General features: G+C 46.2%; 1 protein-coding gene across 1 annotated transcript in view; it reads left to right on the top strand.

Annotated features, from left to right (window-relative positions):
* Positions 1 to 22,275, top strand: part of ANK3 (ankyrin 3, node of Ranvier (ankyrin G)) — a gene marked incomplete at its 5' end in the record, with an annotated part of 118,114 nt that overhangs the window by 83,694 nt on the left and 12,145 nt on the right. The window contains 5 exons of the mRNA XM_015419925.1: positions 3,566 to 4,226; positions 6,196 to 6,574; positions 12,871 to 12,975; positions 21,575 to 21,658; positions 21,804 to 21,863. Of these exons, the coding sequence (XP_015275411.1) occupies positions 3,566 to 4,226; positions 6,196 to 6,574; positions 12,871 to 12,975; positions 21,575 to 21,658; positions 21,804 to 21,863 (1,289 nt within the window). The remainder of the gene's footprint in view (positions 1 to 3,565; positions 4,227 to 6,195; positions 6,575 to 12,870; positions 12,976 to 21,574; positions 21,659 to 21,803; positions 21,864 to 22,275) is intronic.

The raw sequence follows: 22,275 nt of genomic DNA on the forward strand, positions 1-22,275 counted from the left end.
CCGTTAATATGTGGGGTCCCTCAGGGGGCGGTCCTCTTTTCGATGTTGTTTAACATCTACGTGCACCCCCCCTCACCCAGCTGGAGCGGAGTTTCGGGCTGGGGGGGTCACCAGTACACTGATGACACCCAGCTATGTCTGTTGATGGGTGCTCACCCGGATGCTGCCCCACAAAATCTGGCTGATGGGTTGGAAGCCATGGTGGGATGGCTGAAGAAGAACCAGCCAAGACTGAATCCAACCAAGACAGAGGTTCTGTGGCTGGGGGGGGGGGATTATGAGCTGAGGTACCAACTCCCTATAGTTGATGGTGCGCCCTTAATACCGGCACAAACCATCAGGAGTTTGGTTGTGGTTCTGGATGCCTCCTTATCAATGGAGGCCCAGATCACAAATATTGCCAAGCTGGCTTTTTTCCAGCTACACCAGGTGAGGCAACTGGCCCCCTTCCTGTCTCACCCCGACCTAGCCAATGTAATCCATGCAACGGTCACCTCCAGATTGGACTACTGTAACTCACTCTATGCTGGCCTGCCTCCCTTTGAGACTGATCCAGAAACTCCAACCGTTCCAGAACGCAGCGGTGTGAATCCTGACTGGAACGTCATGGACTGCACATATTCAACCTGTGCTGCATCAGGTGCACTGGCTTCCAGTGGAGTACCGAGTCAGGTTCAAGGTTCTGGTATTGACCTTTAAGGCCTTGAGCGGTCAGGGACCCACATATCTATGGGGCCATCTCCTCTGGTGTGTCCCCCGAAGAGCGTTACGCTCTGCAGAGGACAACCTACTGGTGGTCCCCATCCCAAAAGATGTCCAGCTGTCCTCAACCGGAGCCAGGGTCTTTTCTTCCCTGGCTCCTACCTGGTGGAACTCTCTGCCAAAGGACACCTGTGGGACTTGGTGCAGTTCTGCAGGGCCTGCAAGGCAGAGATATTCCGTCAGGCTTTTGGTTGAGGATGGCGACGGGTACCATCTTTCTGGCACTCCCTTCCCCTCCCCTTTCCTGCTTCTTCTCCACCATCCCTGCAAAGCAGTAACACAATTGGACTATTGTGCCATCTGTGACTTTTTAGGTATCATTTAAACTGTTTTATTATTATTTATGAATGTTCTTATTCCTTGATGTGTACCACCCTGAGCCCTATGTACTCGGCGGAGGGCGGTTTATAAGTTTAAATAATAAATAAATAAAGTGAGACATAAGAGATGAAACTTCTTTTCCCACTACAAAGATCTGTTTTCCTTCCAAGATACAATTTAGGGTGTTTTGTAATGAGCTCTTAAAGTGGTTTGGGCTCCATTGGCTTCTTCCGAAGTGTTGTTGTTCAGTCGCACAGTCGAGTCCGACTCTTCGCATGAGAGATTAAACTTCTTTTACCACTACAAAGATCTATTTTTCCCCCCAAGATAAAATTTAGGGTGTTTTGTAATGAGCTCTTAAAGTGGTTTGGGCTCCATTGGCTTCTTCTGAAGTACATCAGCATAAAGTTACGAACAGACAAGTCCCTCCAGTGCAATTGCAACGGTTGGTTGCTTTGTGTGCAAAAATTAGCCATTTGTGATTATGAAACTCAAATAGGCCTGTCAATGCACAGATTTACACTGGGTTTTCAACCCCTGTTATGTTTCGGTTTTGTGTTTCACTGGTAAAGCTTTTCTTCTGCAAATAGACATCTAAGTGAAGCAGCACCAGTTATTTTTTTATATATATTTATTTATATTCTAATTTATATCCCGCCCTACACCACCAGAGGTTATACGAATTGATGTGAACTGACTTTCTAAATCCTTTGGCGTCTTCTTTTAAGATATGTTATTCTAATCACTGTGCAAGGGATTTTTTTCCCTCTCTCTCTTTGCTTTTGTTTTCACATAAATGTTTTTGCTGGCTTTTGCGAGGGTCTTCTAGCTGTGCCGAACATAATGAGCTTAATTCATTTACAAACAGCACAACGGGTCATTTCATTGCAGAAAGCTCTGTGGACATTTTAAGACATCTCCTCTTGAAATGTTACCTGTGCCTTTTGATCACAAGCAAAGGGTCCTTTCCGAAGACGATGTGCTTCTCTGTGCTCCTTTCTGTCCTTCTTCTCCTCTGAATCTCCTGTGAGCGGCTTGTCCTCGCCAAGACCAGACTGAATTTTAACTTCCTCTCAGTTGATTCAGAAAAGCCGCACATCCCTCGCTAGGCAAGACAGCCTCCCAGTGAGGTCCTCCACCCCGCTCATTCGAACCGTTGAGACTAATGTCTCCACGTGGGAGTATGATTTACAGTCCACTGTCATTCCATTTCTCTGTGCTGAGTTTGACCACTCGAGCAAGAATGGCCAACTTCTGTATGTCTCATAGTCTTCTAGCACTAGCGCAGGTTGTCTGAAGTGTTTCAGCATACAGTATGGCTCCATCACAAAGGGTCGGGTTCTAGAACAAAGGCGGCATCACTTAGAATAAGAGCTTTGCAGGTATGGATTATACATGCTTGGGTGGTTTGTGGGTCGTTGATTGGAGTGCTACAGAAAGGGCGGTACTCCTCAGGAGCTATCCTATGGTGTTTCAGAATGTGCAATTTTAAAAGTATGTAAAATACTGGGAGCCAAAAAAATTTGACTATATCTTAGGTCCAATTTGATGAAGGGGGCCATGTACGATGTTTTAAAACCTGATCTGGACAATGGGCCTGCAGTTGGCCATCCCTGCTGAAGAGAGTGATTGTCCTCATGTTTTCCATTGCTTACCTTTTCTTTTCTCTCTTTTTTTGATCAGTTTTTCTGATTGTACCCATGTCACCAAGATCGCCTCAGTCTCCACGATCACCGAGATCTCCTTACTCGTCACACTCCTCCCGTCTATATAGCTTTACCGTTCCCGAAATTTATATTTAGATCCCCCCCCCTCGAACTGTAGTTTGTAGCTGATGCCCTTTTAGAATTTGCTCCGTTGTGTTATGCCACACTTTTCTGTCCTCATTGAGGTGGGCTTTCCGTTTTTGCAGCTGCTGTACTTCCATGGTGTAGTGATTAAACTGAAGTATCTCTGTACATGGCATCAGTAATGGTATTTGGCAAGTGTAATAGGCAAAAACAAAAATTAGGCCATTTAAAGAGGCCTATAAGAAAACTTGGCAATTTTGCAATGTAATGCACTTCTATGCATAACATTTATACAATGTGCATCAATCAAAATAAAAGTAGAAATGTAATCTGGCCATCACTGATATACGAGGACAGCTAGCGCTAACCCAGATTCAGTGCATTTGCTGGTTGGAGGAGAAAATTCTGTAGCTATGGAGTCATGAAAATAGCTGGAAACCCAATTACTAAAAACTTTCAGTAATGCACGTGATAGACTAAAAAGCAGTAAGCTATACAGTGATAGCAATCTTATGGATTTAAGTTTTGCTGTGTTCTCTTAGGAAGTTACATCCATTATTACATTCATGATTAAATGGCAATCATCTCATGCATTTCTCTTACTTTTTACAGTTAATCAGCCATTTTGCATGCTTGCTTACATGTCGCTCCATGTTGCATTGCAATCAGTCCAAATGTACTGTCTTCCTTAGGTTATCCCACCATTCAAGTGGAACTGGAAACTCCCACTGGGCTGCGCTTCGTGCCGCCCACCCCTTCCCATCAAGATGATTTCTTTAGCGATTTCTCTAGCATAGAGTCACCCTTTAGAACTCCCAGTAGACTGAGTGACGTGGTAGTAACTTCGCAGGGAAATATAGATGATACAGCAGCAGTACCTCCAGTGGTGACAGAAGAAGACACATCACTGGAAGAATGCAAGCGTGATTTCTCAGTGCCTAGAGAAGGAACATCTAAAGATGTAGGCCAGATCCAGATGGAAGAAATGGACCTTAATACCTGCCCTCGGTACCTTGGTAGTTATGCTGGAATATTAGAGCAAACTCTAAGCAAAGAGTCTAGTCCAACCTTAATAAGAACTGAACAGCATGAGAGAGAAAAGTCTGGTACTGATGAGGAGATGACGGAAGAAAAGCTTAAATCTCTGTTTGAAGACATTCACCTTGAAGAGTTAGTTGAGTCTGAGGAGATGACGGAAGAAAAAGTGTGTTTTATTCTTAAGTATGTTCAGCAGGCAGAACAGGAAATGTCTTCAATTACAGGTTGGCAGAGCGAAGGCTCCGGTGTCAACGTAGAACAACCAACGCCGGCACGCAAAATAAGCGGTGAATTGCTAGATCGGCTGGATAACAGGTAGGAAAGGCCTTAGGCAGATACATTCTTATTGTAATAAATTTAGCCAAACAGTTTGGGTTTCTAAATAACAGTGATGTTTTCAGGCTGGTGGTTTCTGTTTGGATGAAGTATATAAATATAATGAATATTTATGAATATTTACATGAATCTTTAGGAATCTAATTTTTTTAATTATTTGTTCATTCATTTTATTATATATATATATATATAAAAAAATATATGAAGGAAAGTCATATTATTATGGAAGGAATTGAAACAAAAATGGCTGCACAATAGTCATAAATCTGGGGTGCAGCACATATGGAATTCTGTGTACTGTATCTAGTTTATAGTCAAGTCATCTGAGAAAAGAGTGTCAGAGATAGCAGAGGTGCAGAAAAGTGCAACTAAAATGATGAAGGGGTTAGAACCCTTTCTGTAGAATAAAAGGCTAGAATGTTTGGGGGTTTTTAGTTAAAAAAAAGAGGACACGGGAGTGGGGAATCATGGAACAGGCAGTATGCTATGAAGAAAGCAGATAGGAAATATTTTTTTTAATCTCCAGTGGTAATAGAATGCAACAAAATAGATGAGTGGTAGATTCAAGACAGATGAAAGGAAGAATTTTTCATTCATTGCATGATTTAATTTGATGGAATTCACAAGACATTGGGATGTCCACTTACTTGGGTGATCTTAAGAGATCAGCTTCGTGGAGGATTGGACCTCTAATGGCCATGGAGGCTGAATTAAGGTTCTTAGACAGTATATCTTGAAATACCAGTTCTTGTGGGGAGGGGAGGTCTTGTTGTCTTCACGTTTGCTTCCTGGAAGCCTTTGACTTGCCATAGTTGGAAACAGGAAACTGGGCTAGGCCTGATCCTTTGGTCTGTTACAGCAGGGCTTTTCTTTGGTTTTGAAACTGTGGATATCTCTATCCGTATTGCAGTGCTTATCTGTACCCAATGGACCTGGCCAGATGGATCTTTTGAGGCGGCTTCCAATGCGCACCCTCATCCAGAGCCACCAGTTAGGGATGTGCATTTGGTTCAGACGAACCAAAAAACAAACCGAATAATGCCTATTCGGCATAATTTGGGCCTGCCGAATCAGATTCCCTAATCTGATTCGGCTGGCTGAACAGGGATTCCCCAAATGTATGCTGTATATTTGGCATCCATTCAGAGAAATCCCTTTGCTGGGCAAGGAAGGGGAAGTGTTTTAATCTTCTGGAGCTCGTGCCGCCTCAGTGGAGTGACTCCCCAGCCAAGGAAAGATATAACTTCCCTTGCCAGGGAGTCATACCACGAAGGCAGCATGAGCCCCAGAAGCAAGGGAAAGTGTTTTAAATTTAAACACTTTCCCTTCCCCCCTGCTTCGGCCAGTGGGCTGTAGAAAGCATGGGGAGGCATTTAAAATGCCTCCCTGCTCTTTCCAGGCCTTCCCTGGCTTGCCTATCTCAAGGGGCAGGCCAGGGAAGGTAGGGGGGGCTGACTCCAGGCCTTTCCTGGCTCGCCTGCCCACAAATTGCCTTCCCTTCAGTGACGGGAGCATGCCGCCTCTGCAGTGCAACTCCGGGGGGTGATTTAAACTTTAAACTTCTCTGGAGTTGCGCCACAAAGGCAATTTGCCTTCCCTTCAGTGACAGGAACCCCCCCCCTTCAAGGGGGGGATTATTATACCCTATGGGGACAGTCCCCGTAGGGTATAATTGAGCTGAATAAATTAGCTAGTCCGATAATTCCTGAACCCCAGTATCATATCGATATTGGAATTCGGGAATATCATCAAATACCAAAAGTTTTCGGGTTCAGTAGATCCAAACCCGAAAAATTTGAAAAAATAGACAGCACCAATTTGCATGCTGTCGAGTTGCCCGTAACTAAAGCTGCTACCAGGATTTTTGTTTTGACATTGTTTTCTTTTTAATCCAAATTCTCCACTGTGCTGACGAATGCAAGGAACTCATTCATTTTGTCTTTTCCAGGCCCGACCAATGCAGAGATTCTATTACCTCATATTTCAAAGGAGAAGCTGGAAAATTGGAAGCCAATGGCAACTACTCTGACCCAACAATGGAGGCAAAGACTAAGCCTTTTGCTCAGGAGTCTGCAAATGGTCTAGGAAAGCAGAGCGACAAGGAAACTGTGAAACCAAAAATGCAAAGTTCTGTCCGTACTGAAGAGCAAACGATATCCTTAGCATCGCATCAGAAATCTTTGCAAGAGGCTAGCAAGCTAGCAGTTGATGCATCTAAAACCTCTGTGCCTGTCAGCATGAAAAAGATGAGCTGGAACACTTCCGAGGAAAGCAAGCCAAGACCAAAAGCCCATGAAGTGGAAGGAGCGGCAGCGTTCGAACAGAAGGTATCAGTACGCTGTCTTTGACATGAGTGTTCAGTCCCTCTTCATTCAGCTCTACAGCCTTGTCGACATATCACAAAGTTTACAGTGCAATACCGTGCAGAATTACTCCAGCCTAAGCTCATTGAAACCAATGGGCTTGGACTGGAATAACTCTGCATTGGATTGCACTGATGGCCTCTTGCTGAATCCTCATTCCTTTTATTACACCTTCCAAAGAACTGCACAGATAGAATCCAGTTTGGAATGCTGAAAACTTGAGATTCGGAGAGGAGGGAAAACAGAGCCCAGTTCCAGCATTATGCTGAGAGTTGTCAGCGTCTTGCAATGCTGTAATCAAACCAGAGTCAGCACAAAATAGGCGCTTTCCCATGGGCTACCGAAGCCAGGATGGGAGAGATGTGAGGAATTCACATGAGTTTTCAGTTAGTCGAGGTCTTGTTGTCTTCACGTTTGCTTCCTGGAAGCCTTTGACTTGCCATAGTTGGAAACAGGAAACTGGGCTAGGCCTGATCCTTTGGTCTGTTACAGCAGGGCTTTTCTTTGGTTTTGAAACTGTGGATATCTCTATCCGTATTGCAGTGCTTATCTGTACCCAATGGACCTGGCCAGATGGATCTTTTGAGGCGGCTTCCAATGCGCACCCTCATCCAGAGCCACCAGTTAGGGATGTGCATTTGGTTCAGACGAACCAAAAAACAAACCGAATAATGCCTATTCGGCATAATTTGGGCCTGCCGAATCAGATTCCCTAATCTGATTCGGCTGGCTGAACAGGGATTCCCCAAATGTATGCTGTATATTTGGCATCCATTCAGAGAAATCCCTTTGCTGGGCAAGGAAGGGGAAGTGTTTTAATCTTCTGGAGCTCGCGGGCACACGGGCAGAAAAATGCGAGGGGGGAGCGTGGCTGTTTGCCCCGGGGCTAAAAACCATGCAGTTGCGCGAGTAGACCTACCATGGAGGTCCCGTGCAGGTCCCGTGGTAGGGGGGAGGTGCCGATCACTCCATAGTCCTGCGGCGTGGCAAAGAAGCGGGGTGCAGGGCAAACGGGGTTGGTTTGTTTTTTTTAACTCAAATGTGCGCATGCTCCCTTGGGTGCTTGTGCGCATCCGTGGAGACTCTGAAAAAAAAAACTTTTTGCGAGGGGACATGGGCGGGCGGTGGAACTACCACCGGAAACGCGATCATACGCCCGCCCTTGCCCCGCGGTTTCAGGAAACTAGTACCTCCGAGGTACTAGTTTTTTACTGCGCATCTTCTGCGGGAAGCCTCGGGTTTGCCACGGGAGCTCGACGCTTCCCAGATGTGGCGGTGAGATCGCGCCCGGAAAATCCGCCTATCTTCCGTCCCTCTAGCGTGCCTAATGCTCCGTGTGACCGCAGCCATAGTGCGGTATTAGATAAGGATCTGGGCATAAGAGTTGATACTTCTGTTATGGACACCGGTGGAAATGCTTCTACATTGCAACAGCCCACAACATTTATTTATTTATTTACTTTTTAATGTTATTTATAATCCACCTTTCTCACTGGGACTCGAGGTGGATTACCCAGAGTGACCCAATACCATCAAAAAGATGGGACATTCAATGAGCAATGAAATAGGATTCGGGTTGTAGAACCAACCAGAAGTCTAAAAAACAGAACTGAAGTAAGGCATACGTGTTAACAAAACACATTAAATGATGCAAAACTACACAACAATATCCAACTCACGGCAAACTATATACAGTAGTACTCACCACAGTCCCCGATAATTTACCCAAGTAACTTTGTGAAGCCCTTTGCACAGTGCTACCCTACTGTCTGCATAGGAAAGCCCTGTAACGCATCTGAAATGGAGAGACTCTCTGTATAAAATAGGAGAATCTACACAAGTGGCTCTCGCATGCTGTGGCTACTCCATAATACAGTGGCTGCATAAAAGACACTGGACCTTAAGTAAAAAATGAACATATTTTTTTCTCAATCTCAGAAAACCTTTTTGCTGTAATGAAATATGTATCCAGGAGGGCTGTTTAATTATAATCACTTCATCTAGTCATATATAGGAAAGGCACACGGCAAGATGCAAGAACTGGGTGATTTTTCTCCGTTTACTGGTTCATAGCAGAGCTGCATCATTAAGTCAGTTTTTCAGTGTGACGAACTGGTTAGAACCATAGTGGCAGATTAAAAATTTCTCCTCAGCTGCCCAGCAGGGTGAACAAAAATCACAAAGATCCAGGGGCTTTTAAATGTCCATTGCTACTAAGGGCAGGCAAATGCACTGGTCCTTCTTAAGTCATATATACTGGGGGGGGGGGGGGGGGGTTTTATAGTTTCTAGGTTACTTTGTCTTCCAGCTACCGTGTTATTATATTGCGGGTGGAGAAACAAGTATGACTTCTCATTTAATAGTATGAAGTACAGGTATCTGGTTGCTGACAGCTGCAGCCAATGTCAACGGACTTGTAAAACATAGAATATTCAGAATGTTGATAGACCTACAACTTGCTTCTTTTTGACGGAGTTCTTCTTTCAGTGTATTCTCGAGTATGACTTTTTAAAAGCTTTCCCCCAAAATTGTAGTGATTGTATAATACTGAATAGATTATTAGGATCTATCCCTCCCATGTGTATGTTTGCGTGTGTATATGTATGTATGTTTTTTAACACGAAAGGGGACATGAAGACATGAACAGAGTCAAAGGCTGTTGTAGAGGGTCTTTACCAATTGGTACCCCAAACAAACCCTATATATGTTTATGTTCAGTTTTGGGCACCACGATTTAAGAAGGATATTGACAAGCTGGAACATGTCCAGAAAAGGGCAACAAAGATGGTGAGGGGTCTGGAGACCTATGAGGAAAGATTGAAGGAGCTGGGTATGTTAAGCCTGGAGAGGAGACGACTTAGAGGTTATACGATAACCATCTTCAAGTACCTGAAGGGCTGTCGTATAGAGGATGGCGCGGAGTTGTTTTCTGTTGCCCCAGAAGGTCAGACCAGAACTAACGGGTAGAAATTAAATCAGAAGAGTTTTTGGCAGACAGAGCGGATCCTCAGTGGAACAGGCTTCCTCGGGAGGTGGTGGGCTCTCCTTCTTCGAAGGTTTTCAAGCAGAGGCTAGATGGCCATCTGACAGCAATGCTGATTGTGTGAATTTAGGCAGATCATGAGAAGGAGGGCAGGAAGGGTTGCATCAGTGCTTCATTCTTGTGGCCCTTTCTTACACACTGATTGCCACTTTGGGGTCAGGAAGCACATTTTCTCCATGTCAGTCTGGCCGGGGATCCTGGAGGTTTTTTGTCAACTTCTGGGCATGGAACAGGGGGTCACTGGGGATGTGGAGGGGGAGGTATTTGTGCGTTTCCTGGATTGTGCAGGGGGTTGGACTAAAGGACCCTGGAGGTCCCTTCCAACTCTATGATTCTATGTGCCCCCAAATTGTATGGGGTCAGTACAGTCCCTTTATCTCCAACCCCCTAAAGAGCCCCTCCAGGCCAACAGTTGTGTGCTGACAATACTATCGAAGAAAATCCCTGACAAGCAGGAGCAGCATACAGGTGCAGCCCTGAATGGACTAGTGCTGAAAGTTTAGGTTGCTGGAGGCGGGAAGCCTGTGCATTGGATTTGGGACTGAGGGAGTGAGCTTGCTGACTGTTGTCCTGCTTAGTCTTGCATCCGTCGTGGAGCTGGCGCCCCTTAGACTTAAAGAATGAACTAAAAGCCATTCTGAGCTCTAGGTCAAATGGAAGGAGAAGTAAGCTTAGTATCTCCTTCCGCTCCCCGGACCTAGTGCAGTAGCAGGTGAAAGTATTCTTAGACGGCGGAGTGTGGCCTCTGGAAAGCCATCTGGCACAGTGCTGTTGGCCTAGAGTGCCGCGTTGCTCTCTGGGTTCCAAGGACCTGCCATTGGGGGGGGGGGCCCTCTGAGATGCAGCACCATCCCCCCCCCCCTGGGGTCCCCGCGCAAGCCAGGAGAGTTTGCAGGGAGCTCTTATCTCGCCCTCTTCTTACTTCTATCTTTCTACCACCTGGCTGAACGGAGTTTGAGTCCAGTGGCACCTTTAAGACCAAGAAAGTTTAATTCTGGGTATAAGCTTTCGGGTGCATGCACACTCCATCAGGTATCTGAAGGAGGGGTGCATGCACACAAAAACGTATACCCAGAATTAAACTTTGGTAGTCTTAAAGGTGTCCCTGGATTCAAACCTTGTTCTGTTGCTTCAGGCCGAAACGGCTACACACTTGGTTCCGGCTGGCTCCCAAGTTGGCCACGCCCAGCAGGAACTCATTAGCATAATAGGCCACACCCAACAGCAGAAACTCATTAGGATTGACTACATTGGGGGGGGGGCCTAACATGCAAAGGGTTCCTGCTACAAAAAAGCCCTGGGTTTTGGCAACAAACAAGGTAAACAGAATAACAAGCAAAAGGTGGGTGTGGCTGGATGACCACACTTCTGGTAATGTGGGGGTGTGGTCTAATATGCTAATGAGTTGCTCTGCCAGGGTGTGGCCTAATATGTTAATGAGTTTCTTCTGTTGGGCATGGCCTATTATGCTAATGAGTTCCTGCTGGGCTTTTTCTACCAAAAAAGCCCTGCTTGGTTCTGTTCCTGTTGTTTCCCCTCAGAATCCTGCAGCCCAGTGCAGTGAACAACAGTTTGCATCCATCTGCGCTTTGTAAATCAGGAGCCAGTCTCAAAAATGTATCCTCCCATGTTGTCCCTCCTTCTCTCTCTGGCGTGGATCGTGATTAACGCCAGCCTGGGTTTCCATCTCAACCACAAACTGAAGCCATCGTTTAAAGTGGGAGTTGAAAGACTGGACATTCTCCTCTGGATGCTCCCCGGAGGGATTTTGGAAGAGGCTGGAGGAGGCAGAGGCCTATAAGAGCCTGGATGCCTATTATTCTATCCAGTTACGATTCCTGTTGGGGTTGCTATTTCACGGGCAATTTCATCAGTCATCGTGCGTGCATGTGGGCTTCATATATCAAATGACCAAGACCGGTTTTAATTGAGACGTACCTTGCTGGTAAGAAAGGTAAAAGCTGCTGAGGCTGCAGTCTCCAGTCCTGCAGAGCTGAAAAGCGCGGTGATCTTACCCTTCCTTGCAGGGCTTATCCTTTTGACCTTAAAGATGGTGATTGGAAAAACAGAGATCCCTCTTCTGGATCTGGACTCTGCTGGACTAGGTCGCGGGCGCATTAATATAATGCTTAACTAATTAATGTGGGTGAGGGGAGGCACTGTGGAGGGTGAAATAATTGTTTGTAAAGCAGTAGTTATGGCAGAGATTGTTCCAGCTAGCAAAGGGAATTTTCCGTCAGGTATGGCCGGTAACAAGAAGATAAATGTCTCTTGAAGGTCAACAGCATTGAGTAGACAATGTTCCCTAAAGCGTATACTGATGGCCATGTTGATAAAAAGAATAATGCAGTCATGTTGCTTGCACAGCCTAGTTTACATCAGGACAGTTCTGCATTTGCAGGGATTGGTTTGTTTTGTTTTGGGAGAGCCAGTTTGGTGTAATGGTTAAGAGTGTGGACTGTAATCTGGGAGAACCGGGTTTGATTCCCCGCTCCTCCACATGCAGCTGCTGGCGTGACCTTGGGACAGTCATAAGTTGTTTCAGAGTGGTTCTCTCAAGGGCAGTTCTCTAAAGAGCTCTCTCAGCCCCACCTACCTCACAGGGTGTCTTTTGTGAGGAGGAGAAGGGAAAGGAGATTGTAAACCGCTCTGAGACTCCTTCAGGTAGTGAAGGTCGGAGTATAAATCCAATATCCTCCTTTTCTTCTTCTTCTTAAGAGGGAACTTGGCTTGCATTAACCCTGGTTTGGGCCAGAGAGGTACGGGGGAGTGAAGGTTTCCCAAAGGTGGCTCCTGCTTGTCAAACAGTGGTTGGTAGAAGCAATGTTAAACCACAGTTAAGGCTAACCAGAGAAGGCAGGTAGGAATCTGTACTGGAAGAGCAGAGGAATGTGTATTTCCAAAATCTCCCCCCCCCCTCCTTCCCAATTTGTAAGACATGATTTGCAACAGGCCATCATCAGGCCCTTGCTAGACCTGTGTGGCTTAACATGCTTTTATGCAGCGCTACATGCCGAATCCTCGCCCAACAAGTGGGCACGGCAGAGAACCCAAATCCCACTGATAACCTTTCCACAGCTTGCGCTGACTCAGTGTATTGTATTGAAAAGGAAGAGCTAATGTTGGGAGTAATAATTTTTCCCCCTCTGTTCCTGCTCAGATTCATGTTTGTCTTTTAAATGAGCTGGTAAAATGTACTAAAAACTGCATTTATCAGGAGTTTAGTGAGAGTGACAGTGACATTGAGATTCAGAGTGATTCAAGCTCAGAGGAAGAACAGAGAATCACGACGAGAGTTTATCGACGCCGTCTGATTCTTAAGGTATCACGTGCACGATGTCGCTCCGTTGGCATGGAATTGATCTTGGATTGCTGTGCTGATGGTCTTGGCGTTGTTCACGTTAGACGCCCTCTTTTTGGTGTGGGATGGGTTTCATAACTGAGAGCCGCTTCTTATGAAATCTGCAGGCTCGTGGTGTGAGACAGCCGAACTGCACGAGAGTTTGTCTCCCATAACCCCACTCACTGTGTGCTGCATGGCTTCCTCACTGTAGGTATACATGACTACAGATCAGTATGGTAAGAGCCAACTAGACTAATTGCAGTTCTGCAGCCATGCCTGTTACACTTTGACCCAAAGCAGCATCCAAAATGGCGCCCAGTCCTTTGATTTCTCTGTTGAGTCGTATTCTTCTGCTGCTTTGTGGCCCGGGAGTTAAGACTGTGAGAAGAATTCTTCAAGAATTTTCAGAGTTACTCCTGGACCAAAAAAAAAAAATCTTACTAAAAAGAAATCAAACAGCTGTGTGCTGATATGCATGCCACATTGCAGGTGAAAATTGTAATGATCAAGTTACCAAATTGCTGTTGATTGAATCTGAGGGGAATTTGAGGTGTTGTTGTTCAGTCGCACAGTCGAGTCCGACTCTTCGTGACCCCATGGACCACATCATGCCAGGCCCTCCTGTCTTCTGTCGTGCTCCGGAGTTTGCTTAATTTCGTGTCCGTTGCATCGATAACACTGTCTAACCATCTCATCCTTTGCCGTCCCCTTCTTCTTTGACCTTCAATCTTTCCCAGCATCAGGGTCTTCTCCAGTGAGTGCTCCCTTCTCATTAGGTGGCCAAAGTATTTGAGCTTCGGCTTCAGTATCTGGCCTTCCAGGGAACAGTCCGAGTTGATTTCTTTTAGGATTGACTGATTCGATCTCCTTGTAGTCCAAGGGACTCTCAAGAGTCTTCTCCAGTACCATAATTCAAAAGAATCTATTCTTCGGTGCTTGGCCTTCCTTATAGTCCAACTCTCAAAGCCAAACATTACTACTGGGAATGCCATTGCTTTGACAATACGGACTTTTGTTGGCAGGGTGATGTCTCTACTTTTTATTATGCTGTCTAGGTTCGCCATCACTCTCCTCCCAAGGAGCAGGCGTCTTTTAATTTCATGGTTGCAGTCACCATCTGCAGTGATCTTGGATCCCAGGAAAGTGAATTCTGTCACTGCTTCCATGACTTCCCCTTCTATTTGCCAAGGAGTGATGGGGCCAGTTGCCATCATCTTAGTTTTTTTGACGTTGAGTTTCAAGCCAACTTTTGCGCTCTCCTCTTTCACCCGTAGCAAGAGGCTCCTGAGGTCTTCTTCACTTTCTGCGATTAGAGTGGTATCGTCTGCATATCTGAGGTTGTTGATGTTTTTCCCGGCAATCTTAATTCCGATTTGTGATTCATCCAGGCTGGCATTTCGCATGATGTTCTCTGCATATATATTAAATAAGCAAGGTGACAATATACATCCTTGTCGTACTCTTTTTCCTATGCTAAACCACCCAGTTGTTCCATATCCGGTTCTAACTGTCGCTTCTTGACCCTTATACAGGTTTCTCAAGAGACATGTGAGGTAGTCTGATACTCCCATCTCTTTAAGGACCTGCCATAGTTTGTTGTGATCCACACAATCAAAGGGAGATTTCTATACACACCATTCCTTGCTGCAGATTTCTTTCTGTGCACAAATGAGGAACAATATTGTTAGGGTCTTTCATAGACAAGCATATAATTCCTCAACAAAGAGCAATAATTGCTACAGCTTGTTTAATTTTCTGTGGGATTTTTGCAGTTTGTATTTTACTTTTCCTTGCAGTCCATGAAATGAGTGTATATATTTCATCGATACGAGCTCAATAACACAGAAAAGGGCATTTTAATGAGTATGGGTTCACATGAAAGCAGCGATACAAGCTGGAACATTGGATCAAGACCTTTGCTCCTCATTGCAAGACCTGATTGCATACTTGTCGGTGTGACTGTACAGCTATGCAGCACACTTTTTTTCAGGTGGAGAGGGGAACCAGCAGCTGTCTGTTTGACAGACTTTCACGTAACATGTCTCTGAAGCATACCCAAAGGAGAGGCTGGGGGGACTTTCTCAAGATAAATGACGTACAGCTACATAGTGGTGCCCTCAGGCTTAGAGGATCACACTTTTGCTGTCATGCAAGATAAGACACAGGTGGACTCCTGACTAGGGATGGGCACAAACCGAACCATGAAGCAGAATTCATCATGAATTTTGCCCTGATTGTGGTTCACGAACAGAAGTTTGTGATAGGTCTACCATCATGAACTTTTAGAGCAGTTCATGCCGTTTTGTGATGATTCGTGAATGGAGAAGATAGCAGCGGTTTAAAGGGACTCCGAGTCCCTTTAATCCCCTGCTTTCTATTCCCTACAAAACCCACAAGAACAGTTGAGTGGCAGGGAGGCACTTCCTGCTGCTCAGCTTTTGGGCTGTCTTGTGCTTTTGGGCTGTCTTGTGCAGTCCCTTAAAAGTTTTAAAGGCACTGCAGAAAACAGTGTGGAAAACAGCTGCATGGCAGGGAGGTCCTTAGGTATAGGCAAAAACCTGAAAAATGCAGTTTGGTTTGTGCTTTGTGGCTCAGACCCACAAACCCTGTAGAAAGAGGACTGCAGTCCCTTTAAATGGGGTTTGCAGAAAGCCCCCAAAACAACTGAGCAGTGCTCTCCACTGCTCAGCTGTTTCAGGCTGTCTTGTGCAGTCTCTTTAAACTCTAAAGGGACTGCCCAAAACAGCCCAAAAAACAGTGGCACGATGGGGAGGCAGTCTTGTGTGTTATTCTCGGCATAGCCGTGGTTGACATATACACAAGATGTAGGTGGTTAGCTTTCCTCTCTTCACAATGTTGCGGGGGCATTGTGAGCCAAAACTGCAACAGTAGAAATCAACTGTCCCATCTTTCATTCCCTAGAATTCCTGGGGTCCTCAGAAGCTCCGGAGCTTTCTCATCAGAGCAGGGAAACTTCCTGTAAACGATAGTTTGCTGTCCCTTTGGTGAGTCTCTGCTGTAGTGCAGAATTTCAGCAGAACATGGTTGTGTTCCAAGGCGTGGGCTCAGTCTATGCCAAACTCAAGACGCCCAGTTAGCCTGTGACCAACATTCCACCAGAGTGTCTGCATACCTCACAAGATTTTCCTGATTTCTCTGTAATGTTTAAGGGTTGCTATGCAGAAATGTCAGTGGGAAATAGGGTCCTCTGACTGGAAAAACATTTTACGCACTCCACACTGGGCCTTTGCTGATGGTATGTTAAAGGCAGAAAGGAGGAAACGCCAGCTATTGTGGGCTTGGATCCAGCCAACGTTTTCCACTCTGAGCTCACCCGCTTCTCTTTGTTACTGCAGCCCCTGTCTTGCATAGCTGTTTTCCACGGTGGCCGCACTATCCTCAGCACAGATAGTTTTGGTAGTCACAGGGGACCTCTCCCCACCTTTTTCACCAGACAAAAAAGCTGGTCGTACCCAACCCCCGGAAAGGAATATTTCATCTACAGACTTCTGTGTGTTGTGAAATGTTCAGACGGTTACGGGAGCCCGAAGGAATAAATTAAGCCCAGATTTTAAAATGTGGAATGTAAAGCGTTTTTAAAATGCTTGTATGACAAATGTCCCCTGTTTCAGCCTGCAGCAATAACTGAAATATAAAATATTTATTAGGCATCCTTATTTTTTAAAAAAACTGACTATCATTGCTCGGTGCTGGGGGGGACACACCATCAATCGATAGCCGTATCTGAGCTTGGATCCCTAGGAGGCATGGTATCCTCCAGAGATGCAGGTCTAGCTGGCACAGTTCCTTTGTTGTTGTTCAATCGCACAGTCGAGTCCGACTCATCGCGACCCCATGGACCAGCTTCCGCCAGGCCCTCCTGTCTTCCGCCGTCCTCTGAAGTTGGCTCAATTTCATGTTCGTTGCATCTATGACACTGTCTAACCATCTCATCCTTTGCCATCCCCATCTTCTTTGACCTTCAATCTTTCCCAGCATCAGGGTCTTCTCCAGTGAGTGCTCCCTTCTCATTTGGTGGCCAAAGTATTTGAGCTTCAGTTTCATTATCTGGCCTTCCAGGGAACAGTCAGGGTTGATTTCTTTTAGGATTGACTGATTTGATCTTCTTGCAGTCCAAGGGACTCTCAAGAGTCTTCTCCAACACCATAGTTCAAAAGAATCTATTCTTCGGCGCTCGGCCTTCCTTATAGTCCAACTCTCGCAGCCATACATGACTACTGGGAATACCAATGCTTTGACCATGCGGACTTTTGTTGGCAGGGTGATGTCTCTACTTTTTATCATGCTGTTTAGGTTCGCCATCGCTTTCCTCCCAAGGAGCAGGCATCTTTTAATTTCATGGCTGCTGTCACAGTCTGCGGTGATCTGGGATCCCAGGAAGTTCCTACAGTCTCCAAATTAAAAAGTCTACTCTTCTGTTGTGAAATGATAGTGGATGAACTAAGCAAACAGACCTCAGCTCCATATGGATTAGGCTGTCTCACTGTCATCTTTTCTTGGGGAGACACTGATGAGTTATTGCTCGAGACTGCAGTTCTCAGCTTTCCTTCCTTTAAATGCTTCCCTTGTGTAGTTTATCCTGAATCTGCCTCTGCAGTTTCCAAGCCATTGGGAGAAGGAAGACATGGTCCGGGGATATCCATGTCCCACTTTCCAGTATGGCTGAAATTCACACTAGAGCAGCCTGAACATAAGGAAGTTGCCTCCCTTCTGCCATCTTGTACTCCTAGGATAAAGTTATTTCTGGCTCAGGTTTACACCTGGCTATGAGAATGCAGACAGGGCAAGGACAGATGTGAACAGCAAATGGGTTCTTTGGCAAAGTGATAAAGCTACTTTCACGAGTTTGGAAGAAATACTGAGGCTTTTGATATCCAGCCCAGGCCCAGAGACTCTCGCCACCACCGGCCTGGGGGAGACGCACACCCCGGCGAGCCAGCCTCTGAGTAAGCTGGAGCGGCCCAACCCAGACCGCGGCTGGTCCAAACCTGGCACGGCCGAGTCCAAGCCGCCACGGCCCTGCCAGCCTCCCGAAGGTGGTGACTCGCCTCTTGGGGGCCCACGGCACCAGCCCTAATGTTGGGGACAGGGCTGGCAGCCGGGCGCCCGGAGGAGAGAGCCGGGCTGCGGAGGAGTGGTGGAGCAGCTGGGCCGCACCAGACCCCATCTCCGCGGGATGCGCTGGAGATGGGGGGGGCGTCTGATTTTTGAGAGACAGCCGAAGCCATGGTATGGCTGCCCATGCTCATGGTGGAGGGGGAAAGAAAGACCATGGCGTTAAGCACTTTTTAAAGCTTTGTGGCATTAAACCGCCTCGCCTGTCATCACTTAGGAATGTTCTTCTCTGTAGCAGTAGGTGTGTCTGGAATCTCCGAAGATGGAAGTCAGGATTGCAGGGAAAGAATTGTGGGTTTATAATCTGACCCCCTGTAACCCTGTAATCAGATGCATTTAGATCTTGAATGTAACCAAATCACAACAATCGAAATATGCCGACTGTCCCCCTCATGTGCCTTAATTCAATCTGCTCTATTAAACCAAGCTCATAACTTTAACCCGTTTCCCCCCAAATCTGAGGATTTTGGTTGTCCCTCAGTTCATTCAAGTAAGTGAAGCTTTGAAAGTTTCACCAAGGCTTGTAGCTACTCTTCTTGGTTCCTTATATCCCAAAGGTGTGCCCCCTAATACTAAGGTTCCTGGAAATCTCCCACTGATTTCATTGGGTCTTTCAGCATCTGGAACGTGTTGGTTGAATCTTGTAACAGCTTGTAATCTTATAACAGCTTCAAGTGGAAAAGAAATGCTTTTGCCCTCTACGCAAGTCTACGTAGTTGACCCTGCAGGGTGTTCTTTCACACACACCCAAGGTAAAAAAAGGTAAAGGTTCCCTTGCTCGAAAGCCAGTCGAATCCGACTCTAGGGTTGCAGTGCTCATCTCCGTTTCAAAGCCGAAGAGCCAGCGCTGTCCGAAGACGTTTCCGTGGTCATGTGGCCGGCATGACTAAACTCCAAGGCGCACGGAACGCTGTTACCTTCCCACCAAAGTGGTACCTCTTTATCTACTTGCAGTTTCTTGCTTTCGAACGGCTAGGTTGGCAGGAGCTGGAACCAGAGACGGGAGCTCACTCCATCCTGCGGCACCCCCTGGGTCTCGAACTGCTGAACTACTGACCTTCCACAGCCTGCAGTTCAGTGTCTTAACCACTTGAGCCACCGCAGCTCCAGTCCCCCCCAAGGTAGCTTTGTGTATAAATCTCTCTGCCATCTAAATGTTGGCAACTGACAAAATGGGCTCTGAAAGCTTCTGCTGTATTACATTCTTTTAGTCTTTTAAGGTGTCACAAGGCTTTTTATTGCTTTGTCCCCAGAGGCAGACAGTGTGGAGCAGCCTCTTCAAATCCTTGTAGTCATTTGATGAAGGGCACTGTTGTGTCTGAGAGCTCAAACGTCATCAGACGAGTCTGTCTGAAAAGAGGCGGTTCCACTCTTGGTTCTTGGATCGCCCTCTCTCAGTCCGCAGGATCTGCATACATGGCAGGGCCTTTTGCTTTCTGTTTCAGTTCTTTGAGCCACAATGAGCTGCCTCCTCAACAAAGGATATAGCCCTTTGGGGACTGTTCCATTTCAAAACACAGCTGGAGGGATGGTGTGTTTGGTCTCACATATTTCAAAGAAGCAATTCTCTGTATCTTGAAAGTTTGGTCTCTCGCATAGCAAGGCGTTAGTCTAGGTTTCTCTTCAGGGTGGCCTGGGCGACATTAAACGTGAACTGGTATAACCCAAGAAGGACTGTACCACATGCAGTTTCTGCATGCCAGGACTGACCCAAGGCAATATGAAGGACTGGGCTGTTCCAAATGGAAAGCAAAAAAGGTCCTGCTGTGCCTCCATTTAGTCGATCACAGGGCTAAAATCTTCTATCTGCTAGGAAGATCAGCAAGTAAGAAAGGAAATTTACCTCTTCTTTTTGTAAACACAGTTCAAGATTTTGCTTTTGAATGTTGTTTTTTAAGCAGTATCGATTATCTGTAGCTGATGAGTGAGAGTCCAGCATTGTTGTTGAAGATCTTTAGTGCATCTTACTACACATATGCAGTACTCCTGTGAGGGTCACCTCCATCAGGGGCTATGTCTCACTGATAGTGCATCTGGTTTTTATAGGGCTGCCAAGTGGGGGTGGGGGTCAGATAAACCCCCGCTTCGGAGGCCCGATTTCCGCCGCCGCGGAATCGGGCCCCGGGGGGGGACTCCGCCCCCCGAAGCGCAGTGTGGCTGCGTCACCAGAGGTGATGCAACCACATCAATCACGTTGGGGGCGTGGCCCCGATCGTCGGAGGGAAAACTGTATGGTTTCCCCTCCGACGATCGGGGCCACGCCTTCAATGTGATTGACATTGCGCGTCACTTCTGGTCATGTGCTGGTGGCGCGCGCACGTGCGCTTCAAAGGACAGCTCCCAGAGCCCGGCGAGGATCCCCCGCCGGTAAGATATTTTGACTTGGCAACCCTAGGTTTTTATGCAGAAGGTCCCAGGTTTGATCCCTGGCATTACTAGCTCTAGAAGGATCATAGTAGCGGTGAGGAAGACTTACACCTGAGGCCCTGGAGAGCTGCTGCCCGTCAGAGTAGTGCCTTTGATAGACCAGTCGTCTGACTCAGTGTAAGGCAGCTTCGTGTGCACATCGCTGGCACCTTTTTGAGCTGCTGTCATCATAAGGAATTGAGGCAGCTGTGAATGCGATGCACATGAACTATTTATTGTGAGTCACTTTGGAGCTACTGTTTCTAGCACATTTCACTCCAGTGGCATTTCCATGCTGTCCTGGCAGCGCTACACATTCCTAGATGCGATCATATGTGAGTTGCTGCGTGTACTTAACTAGCCCTTAAGATCCAGACCGCAACGTTAGTGCTGAGGTGAAATTTTATTTTGTGATTACATCCAAGCAAACACCTTTACGTGAGAAATTAATACACTTTGTGAGGTAAAAATCTGTCAGAATGCCTCCAAAGAAAGACAAGAGCAAAAGGTTGAGACGGTTGAAGGAGAAGGGGATGGAGCTACTGCTGAGGGGAATGTTACTCTGAATCAGCGAGAAATCTGGAAATCAAAAGAAAGGGTAGAATTGGCCAAATTAGCTGGAAAAAGAAAGGGAAAGGCTTAGGCACTTTTTTTTTCCTGCACATGCAGGGGAAGGTATCCCATTTTCCCTTCTAGTGGCTATCCTTTGCATCTCATGGGATGCTCCTTCAGTGGGCCTCTGACCTTTACAGGGTCTCTGGGATTTTTTTGAGGGGGGTCTGTTAAGCAGAAAGGGGAGCTGAGAAGTCCCCATAGATTCACAGCATTTTGGATCCTGGTTCATGACCGCTTAATAAAACTTTTAGTGTGATAACATTGGAATGTGAAAACGGCATATAAGCTATTCGTTGCCAAGAACATTGGAAACGCTGTTTCTCACAAGTAACCCTGCATGACTTGTATTGCTTGGAGTGGTGTTGAAAAGTCAATGTGGGGCGAATATGGCTGATCTAGCTAACATTATAACATTCTTTAGGGTGAGGAAGCAAAAAACATTCCTGGTGAATCTGTTACGGAAGAACAGTTTACTGACGAAGAAGGCAACGTCGTCACCAGAAAAGTAATCCTGCCTTGCGTTTTCATTTTTCTGACCTTTTTTTTAAAAAAAAACACACCTGCGTGTTGACTTTTGCCATCAGTTTTGTCCTTTCAGACTCAGGGGAAACTGTACCGATTTTCGATTTCTCCTGTATTGCTTCCCACAGGTTACCCGGAAAGTATTAAGGCGTCTTGTTATCCCACATGAGAAAAAACACGGTGAAATGGTAACAGTGTGTGGAGGGGACTAGCACATAAGGGTTGCGCTCTCTTTCTAAATAGCGCTGCTGAATGGCTAAGCTGCTTGCCCTTTAACACCAAGCCATGCAAAGCAGAGTGCTTCTGCTTGTGATAAGTAGTGCATCTTCACTCTGGAGAAGGCTCACAGACAGACTGTGGATAGGACGTGTATATTTGTGGTCTCTCCAGAAAGACATTCACATTTTGTGACAGCAATAAATATGTGCATTAGAGTCTGTTTTTCAGAAGGTCTGAAGATCCATCGCTATTCTCATCCCTCGTGCCCCCCCCCCTGATTTCTTGTAGAATCTTGGGAAAGAATGGGGTAGAGCAGGTTTCAGGACATAATCCTGCAGCTCTTTGCCTCTATGGTCCTTTCTGCACTAGACCTTAAATCCT

Source organism: Gekko japonicus, unplaced genomic scaffold, assembly GCF_001447785.1.
Source record: "Gekko japonicus isolate JY-2015 unplaced genomic scaffold, Gekko_japonicus_V1.1 scaffold3696, whole genome shotgun sequence".
NCBI lineage: Eukaryota > Metazoa > Chordata > Lepidosauria > Squamata > Gekkonidae > Gekko > Gekko japonicus.